General features: G+C 43.5%; 1 protein-coding gene across 1 annotated transcript in view; it reads left to right on the top strand.

Moving 5' to 3' along the window:
* The window catches only part of ATP2C2 (ATPase secretory pathway Ca2+ transporting 2), a 371,780-nt gene that overhangs the window by 254,744 nt on the left and 100,111 nt on the right, over window positions 1–16,925 (top strand). The window contains exons 8-11 of the mRNA XM_078670787.1: window positions 12,609–12,758; window positions 12,863–12,931; window positions 13,837–13,912; window positions 15,335–15,401. Coding sequence (XP_078526913.1) covers window positions 12,609–12,758; window positions 12,863–12,931; window positions 13,837–13,912; window positions 15,335–15,401 — 362 coding nt within the window. The remainder of the gene's footprint in view (window positions 1–12,608; window positions 12,759–12,862; window positions 12,932–13,836; window positions 13,913–15,334; window positions 15,402–16,925) is intronic.

Below are 16,925 nucleotides of genomic sequence, written 5' to 3'. Positions count from 1 at the left end.
CTTCTCACAATGCTGTCTGTTTGGCAAACAATGCTTTTCATTCTGATCACCAAAAAGGGAGTTGCATCCACTTGTGCATTTTTATGCCAAGACAATGAACCATGGTTGCGTGCACTTTCATGGAAGTCTTTATATTTAGTGAAAGGCATAGTTTTGAATGCTAATTTTGTCCCACAAGGGACTGGCTGTGAAAAAATGTGCAATTTTTGCAAATCACCCCTTTCAGTTGTGGAGCTTAGGTAGGCCATGGTGAATATTGATTAATCCACACATTACGGAAACAGCATCGTATAGCTGAATCCTTCTTGAAGTCCTACTTTTCTGGTGGGGTTTTCGTATATATTAGTAGATTGTATTTAAAATCATCAGTTTGTTTTTTTGATGACCAAAAATACAATACAATATCATTTACAGGAGCATCAACATCATGGCTGTATTCTGTAGAACTGAAACTGGACCTGCAGAACTGCTTGCTTTTTCTGCCTCCTGATCACCATATCTAGTTTCTTTTCTTGCTTCCTTTTTGTGGATGTCCATTTTGAAAAAGAAATGGAAATCATTAAATACTGCTCATCACCCTGAGGCTGTATTAAATAAACTTTGAGTTTCAGATGAGCTGCAGGGAGTTGAAAAATCCCTTTAAATTTCTCCTATAGGGAGAACCAAGCTTACTTGGATAATGCATAGTTATATTGGTAAGATGAGATTTGTGAACTTTAAATAACTCACTCACAATGCACTATTTCTTTAATACAGCCCTGTATGCAGTAATAGAAACTTGAAAAAGGAAAAGCGTATGTGTATATATATACACACACACAATATATCTATATATATATGCAAAAAACAAAACTCTGGGTAGTTCTCAAGTTTAGGTAGAAAGCAGCGCTTGTAGAGAGCACCCTCAACAGCACTAGCGACACTCAAAATCTGCTCACCTCAAATGTCTGTCTTTCTATCAAAGTATTTAAGCATAGGATTAGCACAGTGCCATCCACGTTAAGATAGAAAGGGGCAAAGTCTTTTGCCATTTCCTCAGCAAAGTTTTTAGGCATAGGACTAGCTCAGTGCCATCCATGCCGAGCTGTAAAATGACAAAAGCCTTTGCCACTCCAGGCACAGTATTACAGCTTTGAATTGATAAAATACCAGCCAAACGAACCTAAAATGAACATAAGCAACCCCTGACACATGTTTTGCTCTCATTAGAGCTATTCAGTGAGATATAGCTTGGTCAAGAAACAAGAGAGCACCAAGTGTAAGTCAAAACGGTACCCTTTCAGGTATAGAGTGACACATAAATTATGCAAAAAAGAAGCTGAGAACTCTGGGTAGTGAAGAGCTCTAATAAGTCTGAATGTGGGGCAGGCTTCCTTTTATCATTTTAGCCTTCTATTTGCCCTCTGATGTTATTCCTATGGCTATTTACAACAGAACGTGAATCTCAAATAAGCCTCCCCAATCGATTAAATAAGGAAGAAAGATCATTCCAGATTCATGATCATCCAGCACCTGTATCTGTGCTAATTCTAAACTTAAAGACTTTGATAGAAAAGCAGACATTGGAGTTGAGCAAATTTAGTGTCACTGGTGTTGAGGGTGCTCTATACAGGAGCTGCTTTCTACCTAAACTTGAGAACTACCCAGAGTTCCCTGCTTCTTTATTGCATAATTTATGTGACACTCTGTGCCTGAAAGGGTATTGTTTTGACGTGTGTGTGTGCGTGTGTGTGTGTGTGTGTGTGTATATATATGTGTGTGTATAAATATATATATATATATTCACTGAAAAAACATAGGTTTCACACCAGTTATAGTTAGCTGGACATTTTACTCATACAAAACCATTGAAATTCCCCGTTATAGTTAGTTGTCCTTACTATAACTCGCGCGCCCGCAATCCATTGCCGATGATGTCACATATTACATCATTCATGACATGGTCAGTGACATCACTGATGACATCTCAAATGACATCGCTGATGACATCACTAATGACATCATCCATGTGACAATCAAATACACCTCATCACACACTAGTATAATCTTTTATCACTCACTGTAAAATAGAAAGTGCCATATTTGAAACCATTGACACACCAATAGAAATTTCTAAACACCCACTCAGTTATTCATAGAACTATACACACATCTAATCACTTACCTATAGATTCAGTGTTATATGCAGTGAATAATCAACAGAACACTATCAAATATACTTATATGCCTATTTCAACATTACACACCAGCACACATTATATTCACTTATAAAGACATCCTTCTGACTTATGCAAACAATTGATTATACTTACATTTACTCACCTACACACTTATACAAACACCACTTCTTCTATTTATATAGATAGTAACTCACACTAGTGTGTTATAAAATCACTATTACAAGTATACAGTTATCCATATAGTGACTCATACAATCACTAAGTCTTAGGCACACTTAATTAGATATAACTGTCACATACACTGTCTTTTTTTTCAAGTTTAATGGAGATGTACCACTGAGAGAAATATTTCATCACCACCACTCCCATAAACATATACACTCACTGAAACAACTGTTATAACATGTAGTCTTAACCTCATATACCTACTGAATGAACTATTCACACATTGTTTGGCAATCACACACCCCCCACCAAACCACATAGACATTCATTTACCCATACAAATACTCAGTTAAGAAACCAAAAACAAATATAGTCTTTAACATAGCTATTAAGACGAAGCAATAAAGACTTTCACACAGTTTAGTAGTTACACATTATATATAGTGAGACTCTACAAATTAGTCAAGGAAACAATCAATGACACTATTACTAAATCCACCATCCACACATTTATATTTATATATCCACTCATTCTTCAATGCAAAGTAGTGTATTTATAATACATATTTAAATATCAAAGCAAACCACATTCACTGGATGATGTCATCAGTGATTTCATCAGTGATGTCATTTGAGATGTCATTAGTGATGTCACTGACCATGTCATGAATGATGTAATATGTGACATCATCAGCAGTGGATTGCGGGCGCGCGAGTTATAGTGAATACAACTAACTATAACGGGGAATTTCAATGGTTTTGTATGAGTAAAATGTCCAGCTAACTATAACTGGTGTGAAACCTATGGTTTTTTCAGTGAATTTCAAAGGTTTTTTAAATGCTAATTCCTAACTATAACGAGTGTGAAACCTATGGGGCCTTATTTACGAGCCCCTTGCGCCTCCGGAACGTCACTTTTTGTGACGTTCCGGTGGCGCAGAAGACTGAGTGATATTTATCAGGCAGGACTAAGCCACTTTTTGTGGCGTAATCCTGCCTGATAAATATCAGTCCCTTTAATGCAGTGTTCTGCGTTAAAGGTGCGTGCAATGGGTGTTGCTGGGGGCGTTCCCAGCAGCATCCATGGACTTGAGTAATTTATAGCATCCTCAAAGTCAGTCTTTCAAAAATTCCAAAGTATAGGACAAGATAATCCAAATCCAAATGTTTCTCAAGAAAAGTCATAAACCGTGTCCGTGGGTCATATCTGCCCAAACGCCGATATTCCGAACGAAAATGACTTTTCTAGAGAAACATTTGGATTTGGATTATCATGTCCTATACTTTGGAATTTTTGAAAGACTGACTTTGAGGATGCTATAAATTACTCAAGTCTGCCAGAATTGTGCGGGTAAAATTGATACCTAGTCACTTTGAATAAGAATGTACTTACGACTCGTCTAACATTTGGAAGAAATATCTAGTTATATGACAACAGGATACCGACATAACTTGAAGGAAATAAGAACGCCCTGAAGAAGTTCTGTTGAACAGAACGAAACGCGTCGGCTGGCTGTGGATCATAAACTTAAGGAAAATAAAAGCATTTGAATATACACCAAGATTCAGCGCTTCAATAAGAACTCTAAGTGAAATGATTTGATTGGACTTGTTGTGCAAGTGGTGCTGTACCAAACTTTGGAATATTCTCCACCACTCTCTACTACTCATTCTCTACTACTCTACTACTCTCTCTCTATTACTCACTTCCTACTACTCACTATCTACTACTCTCTACTACTCTCTACTACTCACTCTCTACTACTCTCTCTCTACTACTCTCTCTCTACTACTCACTCTTACTACTCACTCTACTACTCTCTACTACTCACTCTCTACTTCTCACTCTCTACTACTCTCTACTACTCACTCTACTACTCTCTCTCTACTACTCTCTACTACTCACTCTCTACTACTCACTCTCTACTACTCACTCTACTACTCACTCTACTACTCACTCTACTACTCACTCTCTACTACTCTCTACTACTCACTCTCTACTACTCACTCTTTACTACTCATTCTACTACTCTCTACTACTCACTGTACTACTCACTCTACTACTCACTCTTTACTACTCACTCTTTACTACTCACTCTTTACTACTCACTCTTTACTACTCACTCTTTACTACTCACTCTCTACTACTCACTCTTTACTACTCTCTACTACTCACTCTCTACTGCTCACTCTGCTACTATTCTCTCTCTCTGCTACTCACTCTCTGCTACTCACTCTACTACTCTCTACTACTCACTCTTTACTACTCACTCTCTACTACTCACTCTCTACTACTCACTCTCTACTACTCACTCGTTACTACTCTCTACTACTCACTCTCTGCTGCTCACTCTACTACTTACTCTCTACTACTCACTCTCTACTACTCACTCTACTATTCACTTTACTACTCCCTACTACTCACTCTCTGCTACTCTCTCTACTGCTCTCTACTACTCTCTACTACTCACTCTCTACTCTCTACCTCTCTACTTCTCTCTCTACTAGTCTCTACCTCTCTACCTCTAACTCTCTACCTCTACTTCTCTACCTCTACACCTCTACCTCTCTACCTCCCGCTACACGCACACATATAGACATATATATATATATATGCATATATATGCATATGCATTTATATATATGTATGTATATATATATATATATATATATATATACATACATATATACACATATATAATCTGCATATCTATATAAATACAAATATAAATGCATGCATACATATGCATGTTATTTACATGAAAGTTTGAAAAACTCTAATAAAAGCAAAGCTAAAAAGCCACCTCATTACAAACAGAATGGCTTTAACTTAAACGAGGGCGAGATCTATTGCATTTTCAATGCTTGTTTACTTTGGTTCCATCAAGAAGGCATTCAGATGTGTCACGCATTTGCCATAAATTCTGAATGTTAGCAACTCTAGTTGCTCATTAGATCACTGTAGTAAAACTACTGCTCACCAGGGAAGTCTGCTGCTGGTATTCAAAGTGCATGTTTCAGTCTGCATGTCAGACTTTTTATAATGAAATAGAAGAGGATTTGAGAAGTCAAAATGTGCCCTAATTTTTCTTTCTTCAGCACTAATCATACTTTCTATGGCAAAATGAACCCCCTCATTTTGTTCCTTGGCAAATTAAATGTTTTAAGTGTTACCACTTTATTCCAATCAAGATGACTTCAGGTGTGCCATACTTTTGTCATAAATAAGACTGTTAGCGCTCTAGTTGTTCTTTAGAACACTCTGGACATTCTGTCATTGGGCTATACTTGGGCTACATCTGGGTGATAATTGGGCTACATTTGGGCTCTTTTGTCTCTGGTGGCCATCTTGGGAGACTGCATGTCAGAATTTTTTAATGAAATAGAAGAGGATTTGAGAAGTCACTCAAAATGTGCCCTCATTTTTCTTTCTGCAGCACTAATCATACTTTCTATGGCAAAATATACCCCCTCATTTCGTTCCTTTTTAAATTAAATGTTTTAAGAGTTACCACTTTATTCCAATCAAGATGGCTTCAGGTGTGCCATACCTTTGTAATAAGTAGGACTGTTAGCGCTCTAGTTGTTCTTTAGAACACTCTGGGAAGCAGCAGTAGAACACAAAGGAATCAACTGACAGTCTCTGTCCTTGTTGGTTGTACATGTTTTTACTGAGAATGTCAGACTTCATTCTCACATGACTGGGAAAGATAATGTGAATTTACAGAAAATATGCTTTCAGTTTAGCTTATAGATCCCCTTCCAAACCACTGTGGGACAAGCATGAGATAATAGTTTTCTTTCAAACATGATTCATGATATCCCAGCAGAAGGCTTTTTCACATGGTAAAATCACCTTAGAACACACCACAATTCCTAAAATGAGTATGGTACCATCAACAAATGATTTATAATGTAACTAAAGTCCTAAAACCGTCTATTAACTGCAATGCCTTTTAATGAGGTGCTATCATGTATATTGGTCCCAAGATGGCTGCCAATACTTCTTGGATGAAGTGCTGACAGCCAATCAGATCTCACGATGAGATGTGTGGTTAGGCTCTGCCCAGATATATATATTTTTTTTGTTTTGATTTTCTCAGGAACTACTGGAGGGATTTACACCATTTAACCAAAAGGGTGATCTGCGTACCAGACCCTACCATTTCCCCAAATTTGGTGTAATTCCGTTCAGCGGTTCGGGCTGTAGCCGTGTCTAAACGTCCTATGGAAATTAACATGGGGAAAACACGTTTTGGGACCCCCATTTTTCTCGGCCCCCGCTTGACGAGTCTTCCCGAGACTTTCAGGGAAGGAGCGTAGCATAGCGGCCCATCTTCTTTGAGAAATTCGCGAAGATTCAACAACCGGCGCCAAAGTTATTCCCAATAGAATGTTGCGGATTTCCTATGGAAACTAGGTCCTAACTATAACTACCTACTGGCGACTGCCAGTAGGTTATATATATATATATATATATACCGCACGGTGGAGTGCCTATATTATACCAAACACACAGTTCAAATCCTCAAGAACCACTCATCAATTAAGGACACTCCAGTCATTCTTCGTAGTCCCATTGCCATATTTTAATTATAGCGTTTCACATATGCCAAGTCCACAAACGCGTTTTGGCGTTGCCACCTTCGTCAGTGTATATATATATATTTTCACTGAAAAAAACATAGGTTTCAAGGAAGTTATAGTTAGAAATTAGCATTTAAAAAACCCTAGAAATTCACAGAAAAAAAACACAGGTTTCAGGGACGTTACAGTTAGTTGGACATTTCACTCATACTCATGCTGGATACGGCCACTCCGGCCTTGGAGAAAAGCAAAACTTTTGGGTTGGCCCTGCAAAAAGGGAAGGTCCAACAGGGACTGAGAAGGTGCTCCTCACAGCAATGGAGAAGCTGAAAGGAATAGTAAAATTAGGGGATGGGGGAACAGAAGGGGCGTTATTCATTTCGATCTCTCTGCATGTTTAACATGATAGATCATTCCATTTATAAATTCAGGCTTAAAGAAGTGGGCATTTTCCCAACTGTTGCGCCTGGTTTTCCGCCTTCTTGAAAAAATTTAAGCATCATTTTTGGTTCCTCTATTCCATTACGGACTGTTTAGGGCCTAACCTATGGGTGACTTATAAGTATTAAAAAGGAAGGTTCCGGCCTTGCAAAAGGTTTATTTTGCAGGTCGAAATTGCAGTTAAAAACTGTCCGCACAGGTTGCAATGGCAGGCTACTTAAGTGGGTGGCACAATGAATGCTTCAGGCTAACTGGTGCAAAAAGAAGAATTGATGGACAGAATGCAGAACAATATCATACATTGATCTCAGTATTGATATCCGGGCCTAAATCCATCGTTTTTTTGCTCTCCATGCCATTCCAGTTTGGACGCAACCATATACAAATCAGTCTTGACCTTGCGCCCAATGGGAACAGTCCAGCCCGAACTGCCAACCCAGGCCCTCTCTGAACAGGAAACAAGCATTCTAGGACCAGTTTCAGGGGGTTCACCCCTCATCACCCAACTAGTAGTATTTAATTTACAAGCCTTTGGTTCAATCAATCAATCAATCAATCAGGGTCTCAAGGCGCTTGGGGGAAAGGGTCCGCTACTGCTCGAACAGCCAGGTCTTGAGTTGTCTCCTGAAGGCGAGATGGGCCTTGGTCAGCCGAAGGTGGATGGGGAGGGAGTTCCATGTCTTGGCCGCCAGGTAGGAGAAGGATCTTCCTCCGGCGGTGGCTCTTCGGATGCGTGGTACGGCGGCTAGGGCGAGGCTGGTAGACCGTAGCTGGCGGGTGGGCGTGTAGAAGGTCAGGCGGTCGTTGAGGTACTTGGGGCCCAGGTCATGGAGAGACTTGTGTGCGTGGGTGAGGAGCCGGAACGTGATCCTCTTGTTGACGGGGAGCCAGTGCAGGTCTCTCAGGTGGCCGGAGATGTGGCTGCGTCAGGGGATGTCCAGGATGAGTCGGGCGGAGGCGTTCTGGATGCGTTGGAGTCTTTTCTGTAGCTTGGCTGTGGTTCCGGCGTAGAGGGTGTTTCCGTAGTCCAGTCTGCTGGTGACGAGTGCTTGGGTGACCGTCTTCCTGGTTTTGGTCGGGATCCATCGGAAGATCTTGCGAAGCATGCGCAGGGTGTGAAAGCATGATGAGGAGACGGCGTTGACTTGTCTGGTCATCAAGAGTGAGGAGTCCAGGATGAAGCCCAGGTTGCGTGCGTGGTCTGTTGGCTTGGGTGCGGTGCCCAGGGCGGGGGGCCACCAGGAGTCGTCCCAGGCGGAGGACGATGGTCCCAGGATGAGGACTTCCGTCTTGTCTGAGTTCAGTTTCAGGCGGCTGTTCTTCATCCACTCAGCGACGTCTTTCATCCCTTCGTGTAGGCTGGTTCTGGCGGTGTCGGGGTCTCTGGTGAGGGAGAGGATCAGCTGGGTGTCGTCGGCGTAGGAGATGATGTTGAGGTTGTGTTGGCGTGCGATGGCTGCAAGAGGTCTCATGTAGACGTTGAAGAGGGTGGGGCTGAGTGATGATCCTTGCGGTACGCCGCAGATGACTTCGGTAGCCTCGGATCGAAACGGGGGGAGGCGGACTCTCTGTGTTCTTCCGGCGAAGAACGAGATGATTCACTCCAGTGCCTTCTCTCGGATGCCGATGTTGCTGAGGCGTTGAACTAGGGTGCGGTGGCAGACAGTGTCGAACGCTGCAGAGAGGTCCAGGAGGATGAGTGCCGCTGTTTCCCCATTGTCGAGCAGGGCTCGGATGTAGTCGGTGGCTGAGATGAGGGCGGTCTCGGTGCTGTGGTTGGCTCTGAAACCGGACTGCGAGGGGTCGAGGGATCCGTTCGTCTCGAGGAAGGCGGCAAGCTGTCTGTTGACGATCTTCTCGATGACTTTAGCAGGAAAAGGGAGGAGCGAGATGGGGCGGAAGTTTTTGAGGTCGGTGGGGTCCGCTGTTGGTTTCTTCAGTAGGGCGCTGAGCTCGGCATGCTTCCAGCTCTCCGGGAAGGTGGCGTTGTTGAAGGAGCAGTTGATGATGTTCCGGAGTTGGGGTGCGATGGTGGAGTCGGCCTTGTTGAAGACGTGGTGGGGGCAGGGGTCGGTTTGAGATCCGGAGTGGATGTTGTTCATCGTGCGGGCTGTGTCTTCGGTGGTCACCGTGGTCCAGGTGCGGAGGGTGGCGGTGGGGGGCGTTGGTTCGACGGTTGGGTGCGTGGATGGTGCGCCGAAGCTGTTGTGGATGTCGGCGATCTTGCGGTGGAAGAATGAGGCGAGGGAGTCGCAGAGATCTTGTGACGGAGTGATGTCGTTGTTGCCGGTGCTGGGGTTGGAGAACTCCTTGACGATGCTGAAGAGTTCCTTGCTGTCATGGGCGTTGTTGTCCAGTCATTCCTTCAGTGATTTCTTCTTGGTGGTGCGGATAAGCTGGTGGTGCTTGCGGGTGGCGTGTTTGAGGGCGGTCTTGTTGTCAGTGGTCTGGTCGAGGAGCCAGGCTTTCTCGAGGGTGCGGCAGGTCTTCTTGGAGTCCTTGAGTTTGTCGGTAAACCAGGATGCCTACTTGCTTCTGGGTCTGCTGGGAGGGTTCTTCAGTGGTGCGAGGTCGTCGGTGCAGGCGGTCAGCCACTGCGTGAGGTTGCGGGCTGCTTCGTTGGGGTCCGTTGTGCTGGCGGGTGGGTTCTGGCTGAGGGAGGTGGTGAGCTGGTCGGCGGTGATCTTGCTCCAGCTTCTGTGGGGAACCTGTAGCGGGTGGTGGTGGGTCGTGGTTCTTCTGAAGCTGAAGTGGACGCAGCTGTGGTCGGTCCAGTGGAGTCCGGTGGAGTGGCTGAAGGTGATGTGCTTGCTGGATGAGAAGACGGGATCAAGCGCGTGGCCGGCATAGTGGGTGGGGATGTTGACCAGTTGCTTGAGTCCGAGGTTGGCGAGGTTGTCCAGCAGGGCGGCGGTGTTGCGGTCCTTGTTGTTCTCCAGGTGGAAGTTGAGGTCCCCTAGGAGGATGTAGTCGGCGGAGGGGAGGGCGTGCGGGCTGATGAAGTCCGTGATGTCTTCGCTGAATTGTGTGCCTGGTCCCGGGGGTCTGTAGACGAGGGTGCCTCTGAGGGTCGTCTTTGGGTCGGTGTGAATCTGGAAGTGGAGGTGCTCGGCGGCGGCAAAGGTGTCGTTGGAGTCGGTCGTGATGCGGATGGTGTTCCTGTGGACGATGGCGATGCCTCCTCCGGTCTGGTTGACACGGTCCTTCCTGATGATCTTGTACCCGTCCGGGATGGCGATGGCGATGTCGGGGGCTGAGGAGACGTTCATCCAGGTTTCCGTGAGGAAGGCGACGTCTGATGATGTTGCGTCGAGGAGGTTCCAGAGTTCCACGGCGTGTCTGGACGGAGCGGGTGTTGAGCAGGATGCACTTGAGGTGGTTGCTGCTGGTGCTTGGCTTGACGGGTGCGGTGCAGGTTCGGAGGGAGGTGAACTTGCAGGCCTTGCAGGTGAAGGGTCCGTGGATGCGTCTCGGGGTGGCTCGGCAGCAGGCGGGGTTCCGGCCGGCATTGAGTGCGTTGAGGGCGGCGTCGTCGTAGGTCTGTCGGGTCGTCTTGCATCGGCGGGGGCCAGGGGTCCTGGCACTGGGCGCGGTCCAGGCGCGGACGGGCGCAGACGGGCTTGCCTTTGGCGCGCCTTTGGCGCACAATCGGCGCGCCTGCTGCGCGTCAACGCTGCGCGTGCGTGGGGGCGGCATAAGTAAGAAGCCGGGAGGGAGGAGCAGCTGGGTGGTGGGAGCGGGGCGGCGAATGGGCAGGAGGGGGGCGTGTCCGCCGGGAGTCAGCGGCGGGAAAGTGGCGGCCCAGCGGCGGCTGGGGCATCCAGGCAGGCAGCGAGGCAAGCGGCAAAAGCGCGAGGCAGGGGTCGGCGGGAGCAGCGGTGAGTGGGGGCGACCTCGCCTGGAAGTAGGCTCAGCGGTCGCTGGTTACACGTAGTACCACTTTGTTAGGGACTTGCAAGTAAATAAAATGTCCCAGTTGGGTTTAAGCAAATTTTACTATGCTTACAGGAGAGAGTATAAGCGCTTTAGCACTCCTTATCATTGATATAGTAAGCAGCCTCCTGAAGCCAACAAAAATGTGTTCAGAAATCCGGTGGGGTGAAGGCAAAAAAATTGGGGTTGACCCTGAAGACGGCCAGGTCCAACATTTCTCATCTGTCATAGGGGTGGGCAGTAAACTCTGCTCCGGCTGAGTTCGCAGAATTTTGCCCATTGTACAGATTTTTGGAAAACTAAGTTGGAGAGCACGAAAATCATGTGCTAGCCCACCTCCCGGAAAGATTTCTCAAAGCGGGCTGTCGCAGCAGGTCGCCATCACTTATGTTGAGAAAGTTGCCACTCTAGTAGAAAATCTATTCAAGCAGCAGAAAGCAGCAGCACCCTCTGGCGTACCGTAGGGATCTGTTTGCATTGAATTTACAGTGCGGGACAAGCTCCCAGCATGAAAAATCAGCACTACGCACCACCACTCGCGTAACTCTGAAGATTTTCACTGAGTTTTTGGGTAACTCCTCGGAACTCTGTGGAGTGAAACATTGCGAGTTTCGCCCAGGACTAATCTATAGCTCCCAGTAAAACAAAGGTCTTGTTCTAAAGTCTTGTGCCTTATGCATAACATGTCTATAGGCTGGTGAAACTTTTTTTTAAGGGCACTACTAGCTTATTTCCATTGATTATATGTTCCAAGTTATAAGCTTGCATGTGCTGAGTGACGCTCAAGAGGTATCCGAGGCCCACTTTATGGAACACCGATCTCATGATTTTCACGAGTAGCTCAAGCATTCTCACTTCAGGAAGGCATTCAAAACTGAGCTTCTCTGTCGATAAACAATAGTTTATCTCCATCGCGTCACCACATCCTGGCCTCTGTTCTCTCCACATCCTGCTTTTGCTTAGTTGGTTGGTCTGACATAATCAGTGCCTTAAGGCTTCTTGGAGTAATAAATCACTTTATAAATACATGAATAATAATAATGATAATGACACAAATGTAACATAGCAGCATGTGTTTAGCATGGGGATCACTCTAGCATACAGGAGAATTCTTGAGTTGGGCTTGGAGTTATGGGGAACATAGCTTAAAACAGGGATGGGGGGCAACTGATCAGAGTTTGCTATCAGAGTTGTGCATGTTGGTAAAGTCCCTCGCGAGCCAAGAAGAGTCCTAAGCAAAAACACAGGGTTCCTTTAAGCAAGTATAAAATATGCTCATGCAGTCTTTTTGTTTTTCATCAGGCTACAGATCTCTTGGTGGATGAGTCCAGCTTCACTGGAGAAGCTGAGCCTTGCAGTAAGACTGATGGCCCTTTGTCAGAACCCGGAGATATTACAACACTCAGCAATGTTGCATTTATGGGGACGCTTGTGCGTTATGGGAAGGGCAAGGCAAGTGTAGTACAACACATGAATCCTTGAATGAGCAGATTTTTCAAGTGGACTTAAAAATACTCCACCTGGATTACAGCATGTTGATTTTTTTCCAACTGCAGGGTGTAGTTATCGGTGTTGGGGAAAAATCTCAGTTTGGAGAAGTGTTCAAAATGATGCAAGCAGAAGAGGTATGTGAACGACTATATTTGAGCTTTGGTATTTGATAATCACTAATATAATATTATTCCCAGGTGGTATGGTGGTCCTTGTAAAATGCTTTCAAGATTGTCTTTGTGGCCTCTTAAAGGAAAGTCCTGGCACATGGGGGGATTAGTTGTAGGCTTGTTGGGTTGCTTGTGAGGGGAAACGTCTTGTGAGTTATATAAGGGTGCTTTGGAAGTTATTTGTGTCTATTCACAACTGTGTTATGTTCTGATGAAAGCCGCATGAGAGCCTGTTTTGGGATTGCACGTGAATGCTGGGTGATGTGCGAGCATTTGTTGGAAGTTATGTGTGGACTTTCAACAGTTTGTCAGGACCATTGTGGTTGCCTATTAGTATCTCACCATAGGTATGTTGGGAGCAGTGTTCGCACCTGTGGTGAGCTGTATTTGCTTCAGTTTTGAACTCTACAAGGTTCTAGTTGGCACTCTTTAGTATTCTGTTTGAAACTTGGCGGTGTGAGTTTCTGTTCGTTATTTGGTGAGATACTGTCAGAGGTTCTGATTGTGAATGAGCAAGGCTCTGTTAGGAGGATGGTGGGGTTCATTTTGAACATCAATGATGATTTATTTGATATGGATATGGTTGGAGTGCTGGGAAGGTTTGTTTTGGATAATACAAGTGTCAGTTGAGGGTCATTTGAGCTTCTGTTATCATAAATGTGAGAGTCAGTTGGGAGTTATGTAAGAAACTGTTGGAAAGTCAGTTTAGAATTTGGTGTGAGCTGTGCAAGGGTTTGTCACAATAATTGAGAGGGTGTGTTAAAGCTTTGGGATTATCTGTCTTGATTTTGACATTACACCATCCCTCTGACCATATACACCAAGAATGATGATCGGCACAGTTAATGTAAATGTTATCCTTTATTCAGACCCCCAAGACGCCTTTGCAGAAAAGCATGGACAAGCTGGGAAAACAACTCTCCTTCTTCTCATTTTGCATAATTGGTATGTAGAAATAGTAAAAGGCATAATTTGCTTCCAATTTAGCTTTAATTGTTTGTTACTCCACCTTGATTATCTGCAATATGTTGTGATCACCAGTGTTAAATTAAATCCCTTTGTATCTGTATATATCCATATATTGTACCAATGCTCGGATATGGACTCCTTATTGAAGAGTATTCACATTTGTAAATAAATGTTACATTATGTGAAAAAAGAAAGATAGCATAGCATGACATGAAAAGGCATGACTCCTACATCGAAATAGATTTTTAAAAATGCAATGTTTGGAAGTTCTTCATAGGTATTTCTTTTATCCAGTAATGTTATAAATGTGATTTGAGATAAAGAGATTCATTTCTTTTTGGCAGCTTCAATTATTTTAAAATAATTTGTGTCATTGTTGTCTTTTCTTTGGCCCCTCATCTTCAACCATAAATGTGGTGTAGAATTAACTAACAACTCAATTGGAATTGTATTACTTTTCGAAAGGATGGAATTATTAATACTAAGTGAGACCGGCTTCAGGCCTAGAGATTGTAATACTCACTCTGTGAATGATTGAAATTGGATTATAAAGTGCTCTGTTATTCTGAATAGGGATTTCTGGATATTTTGTAATTGATCGGTTGCACTATTATCTAGATCCTGCATATTCTTTGTACAGATTGTTCACTGGTATTGTTACATCACTGGGTGAATTACTTAGATTCTTGTCACTGGTATTTCTTGCAGTTGGGTGAAGAGTCAAAAAATGCAGCTCAGAAAAGTCCACCTATTTAAGCCAGTAGTACCAAAAATGTGCCATCCTAATAGAATGGCAACTTAACAAACTATGACTCTTAGTGGGCTGAAGAGTTGTTCTAGGAATTCATCTGTTGCTGAATAGTTGTACTTGGATGATTACTGCTAGATTGACTCTTCATGCTTGTATTTGCGGAACTTAAGAGAGTAACTTAGTCCATTAGTCCCCTTATCGGGAGCAAGAACTTCCAGTCGGGCAGTTGGCTTTGGTGCACCATTGCCTGGCGATAGGACACTTTTAAATTGTCTGAAGGAAGTGTCACTGAGCACTCCCTTGTTATCTGAGGAAATGCTCATCATGCCAGCATGGTAAAGGATGCATGTTAAGTGGTCAAGCCAAGGGTGTGGGGGACAAAGGTGATGCACCCATGGGAATGTGTTGGAAAATGCTGCTCTGGTTGTGTTACATTTCTAAAATAAAAACATGTTAAATAATTTACCTTAATTAGATAATGAGACATTTTCTGTCCTAGAGTGGTTCGCACTTATTGTTTCTGGAAATGTTATGTGCCGACCTTTACTAAGTTGAACGTGTGAATTGTACCAGTCAATGTATATTTGAATCACCGTGAATAATCACACATTTCATTGTGTTTTTTAACTTTGTTTTACTCTTTCCAGGTTTGATCATGTTGATTGGTTGGCTGCAAGGCAAGCATCTTCTTAGTATGTTCACTATAGGAGTAAGGTGAGTATGCGCAGCCCGTAGAATACCGTTTCTGCTTTCTTGCAGGGACACAACATCTAAATTGTTGAAGTTTTCTTCACCCATTTCACTGTGTACAATCTCTCAGGAGAAAAACACAAGTCAGTTAGTCAAAACATATGTTTATTTAGACCTTTGTCTTTTCAACAAGGAGTCTGACACAAAACAATCAATATAAAAGACAATATAAAATTAAATTAAAACACAGTTCATCCAGTCCATAAAGTCTACATCTCCTAAAACATCATAGAGGATTAAAAAAAGAATTTCACTCAATTCAATAAAATGATCTCAGTTTGACTCGAAACATTGCCCCATGGCACAAGTCATAAAAAGAAATATCATTTTGACCAATAGTTTATTCACTTGCCCCCTATCCTTAATATCATAGTTTATAAAATGGGTTTTAAAAAGGACTTTCATAGGCTAAAAACCACAGACAGTCCACAAGGATGTGAATTATATCAATTTCATGTTGAGACCACATTTACAAATGTTTTCTTCATTTAGCAGAATACCATGCCTTTCAGACTCCAGAACTTGATTTAACCCACATCTAAATCTCTGGAGACTTTGACACATCTTGATATTAGGAAGTCTCTCCAGACAGAGAAAGGTCTCACCTCTCATCCATTCATTTATCAGGTGGGAGACAGATTGTTTCTTCCTCAAATATATAAGATCTTCCTCTCTGGAGCATACCTATGTTATTCCAAAAAGCTACCTGTCTTCAGAGGCTCTCTGTACAGCCATACGTCCTGGAAACACAAAATTGAATACTGCTCTATTATTTCTCTAAACACCTGCAATTTCATAATGTTGTTTAACCCATGAAAATTCCAGGAGAACAAGCTGATGTTGTGCAGGGAAACCCATCCCTAATTCACATTACTTAGTTTTGCCCACTTTTCCATAGCCTCATCCCAATCCCGGCAATCATACTTATTTTGATCAAAGGGAATGTACCTATGTCTGTATTTTTAATCTCTGGGCAAAATAAACTGAAGTCTACCTTCACTGCTTTGCTGTGTGTCTGACGTGATCTTCCTGCAGACTCCATTTAACTCGGTTTGCCTCGAAGCATCCAATGCTTTTCAGAAAACATTGGCGTTGGGGTGAAAAACTTATCTAAAGCTCTTTCCCTAGATATTTTCACCCCCAGGAGCTTTAGCTCGGTTTCTGCTTTAAGAAGGGTGACTCTAACTAACCCCAAGTACAACAGGATTTTTGTGACAGCCGTACCATCTCTGTTTTCCAGGAAGTACACTTGGTTCATATTGGTTGTAGAAACTGAGTGTAGACTTTGGCAAGAGGAAAATAATTTGAGGAGCCGACACCTATTTAAATGATTTAGCTTCTTTAATCTTTTCCCTCGCCTGTTTCCTAGGGTTGACTCACGGTAAGTTTGCCTCCTTCCCCCAATCCTCCTTGTGTCCAAGGGAGGGAGGGGCACACCCCCAGGACTTTACAAGATCTTTGATCCTCTTCTGGGACACATCTATCCTC

This window comes from Lissotriton helveticus, chromosome 12 (genome assembly GCF_964261635.1).
Source record: "Lissotriton helveticus chromosome 12, aLisHel1.1, whole genome shotgun sequence".
NCBI lineage: Eukaryota > Metazoa > Chordata > Amphibia > Caudata > Salamandridae > Lissotriton > Lissotriton helveticus.
Note: the sequence above shows the minus strand (reverse complement) of the source record. Positions and strands in the feature narration are given on the sequence as shown.